General features: G+C 28.4%; 1 protein-coding gene across 1 annotated transcript; it reads left to right on the top strand.

Moving 5' to 3' along the window:
* LOC147807638 (uncharacterized) lies at positions 1-2,625 on the top strand. The gene has a single exon (XM_087165472.1). The coding sequence runs from the start codon at positions 1,289-1,291 to the stop codon at positions 1,946-1,948; it is 660 nt and encodes a 219-aa protein (XP_087021598.1). The 5' UTR covers positions 1-1,288; the 3' UTR covers positions 1,949-2,625.
* Positions 2,626-2,814: the final 189 nt, after the last annotated feature.

Here is a 2,814-nt window from a genome sequence, read left to right as displayed (position 1 = left end):
GGAAAGCAGAAATAGACAACACAAAACGTGTGTTTGTTATCATTATGGAATTTAAATGTCTCTGTCTCTAATATTATAATTATTGATTAGCTGGATTAATATTTAAATGTTAAATTTAATTCACAGTATTTACACACATGTGTTAAGAAATTTTCACAAGCATTAGTCAAATGAAAGAACACGTTTTTGTATTAACTAAATGTAATCTTTATTGTTAGATGTGTGTTGTGATCATTATTTGTTTATTAGCCCTTCTATTCACATGCGAAGGGGAAAAAAACATTCTATTCATTCAACGATACTTGATCAATATGTGTTAAAAAGACACTAGTCATTAATAAAGAAAAATAATTCATTGGAGTAAATGACAAAAAATGTACCAATTATAGTAATTTTAAAATATCGTCACCAGATTACAGATCCTATTCATATCACACTATTTTCCTCACAGTGACGAATGACTTATCGCTAATTATGTAGCAAAAAAGAGAAACTGAAAAAAAAATCTATCATTTTTTTATAATAAAATTAACTGGATTCATGCTGTGTTTGTTTTGAAATATCACTTCAGTATCAGCATTTGAAAAAAAATTAGCTCATGTGTTATTCTAATAAGTGCATTCATGAAGGACTTTTGATGCAATTGGTGTTAAAAGTTCACAAACAAAGTTACCTAGTAAAAATTTTAAAAAATATCACCGTATACAGATTATTGATGGCATAACTTTTATTTAACTTTTTACATAATTTTATGGATAAATATCAATTGTGTGGTGTAGTGAAAATGGTCTAGTAACTTTATTGTATACACTGAGAATGTGAGCAATAATCATCATAATTTTCATTTGTACCATAAAAAGGCCTTACACATTTTCATAGTCTGTTTGATAAAGTATTTATACATTATATGCTTTTTAAGGTTTCTGTTTCTTTGTACCTTGCTATTTAATGTTAGCTTGGTATCCACATAGCCTTAATATATTTGTTTGCAATTCCGGGCTGAAAAGTTCAAGCAGATTATATCAATTTAATTACTTAATTGTAATGAAAAGTTATTGCTTGGTTTTTTTAATATATGGTGTTTCAATATTGTTTTTTAAGTTTTGATAACAGTTCAAATATTTCTATTGCCTTTGCTTCCAAGACATTATTAGTTTTTTATCTTCAACTTCTTATTTAAATTTCATTATTTTATATAAAGTAATATTGTTTTTGGCTTTGTATGTAAAGGTGTTTAACAACAGGATTATTATATTGTACACAATATAGCATAAAAGATATATACAATATGAGTCTTAAAACAGAGAATGATTTTAATAAATTAAGCTCTTATACCCGTAAGAAAACTTTTTTATGTAAAGAATGCAATATGAGTTTTTCATCAAATTATTTTCTAGTTGTTCACAGTCGTGTTCATACTGGTGAGGAACTTTACACGTGCAATATATGCAATAAGGCATTTACTGTTAAGAGTTGCCTTATCAGGCACTGTCGTATTCATACCGGTGACAAGCCTTATTCTTGTAACACATGTAATAAGACTTTTTCTCGAAAGAAAAATTTAACTGATCACGAACGTGTTCACACAGGTGAAAAACCTTATTCTTGTAATATATGCAACAAAAGTTTTTCTCAGAAGAGTAATCTGACTGCCCATAGAAATGCAGTTCATACTAATGAAAAATATTTTCTTTGTAATGTGTGTAATCGGGGATTTTCAACGAAGGGTTCTCTAACTGCTCATAGTTGGACTCATGTGGAAGAGAAACCTTTTTCTTGTACCATCTGTAATAAGAGTTTTTCACAAAGTGGTTCTCTAACTGTTCACCTTCGTGTTCATACTGGTGATAGACCTTTTTCTTGTAGTGTATGTAATAAGAGTTTTTCAAAGAAAAGTAATCTAACAGAGCACAGTCGCATCCATTTGAAGAAGAAGAAAAAATCCTAGTCCCAGGAAGGTCATTTAACTACTCATTGCTAGACTGTTATTTGTGAAACTTTATCCTTGTAATACAGTTTGCTTTCTGCTGAACAACTTTGAAGAGACTGTGAAAAAAGGGCCTTAAGAGTGTGTCCTTAATCAGAATTTTGTGAAAAAATAATATTTGGAAAACTTTTTTTTCTTTGTGGTTCTGCAAGGATAGGACTTGTGAATTAATTTCATTTCAAATTAATGGGTTATAAATGTTTTTTTTTCTCCCAACTAGTACACAAATGATGTTGACAAGAATAAAATAGAATGACAAAAAATAATAATAAAATAGTGCAAGAATAAAATCAATCATAAGAAAAAAATGTTGATTGCCATAATTACTGCCTGGTCCTCAGTTTTAAGCCTATTAAAAGATCATCCATTCTTCACTTAGAACATTAGTGGAAAAATTATAACATTAGTAGCAGTTTCATCTGTGTAAGAGAGCATTGGTGGCTCAATTATTTTTAAATTTTCAGAATCATTATCTTTATCGTCATTATAATTTATAATGTCTTCAAAAATGTCATCTATATGTCTTAAATCAGTTGTTTAAATATCATCATCACAGTCGAAAAAATCCTCTTAATGAAATATTTTCCCCATTTTTCTCGACTCTATCAGATTTAAAATTAGTTTTTGATCACAGAAAATCTCCTATTAGAGATAAAGAATTAAAAAAGGAAAAAAAAAATTCTACGTGTTATAAAATTTCATCTATGAAGAGAGACACAGTCGTCTTTAAAAATTTTTCTACCATGTAGGATCTGAAACCATAATATATTTTTTTTTAGATAAAGACTGTTGTTAACTAGAGCGACATTAAACAGAGATTTATGAAA

Source organism: Parasteatoda tepidariorum, chromosome 6, assembly GCF_982258835.1.
Source record: "Parasteatoda tepidariorum strain Cologne lab strain chromosome 6, Ptep-v5.0, whole genome shotgun sequence".
Classification (NCBI taxonomy): Eukaryota; Metazoa; Arthropoda; class Arachnida; order Araneae; family Theridiidae; genus Parasteatoda; species Parasteatoda tepidariorum.
The sequence above is the reverse complement of the archived record's forward strand: the minus strand, read 5'-3'. Positions and strand labels throughout refer to the sequence as shown.

What these genes read in the sequence shown, in the direction of transcription:
- LOC147807638 (XM_087165472.1), top strand. Translation starts at nt 1,289, where the DNA reads ATGAGTCTTAAAACAGAGAATGATTTTAATAAATTAAGCTCTTATACC.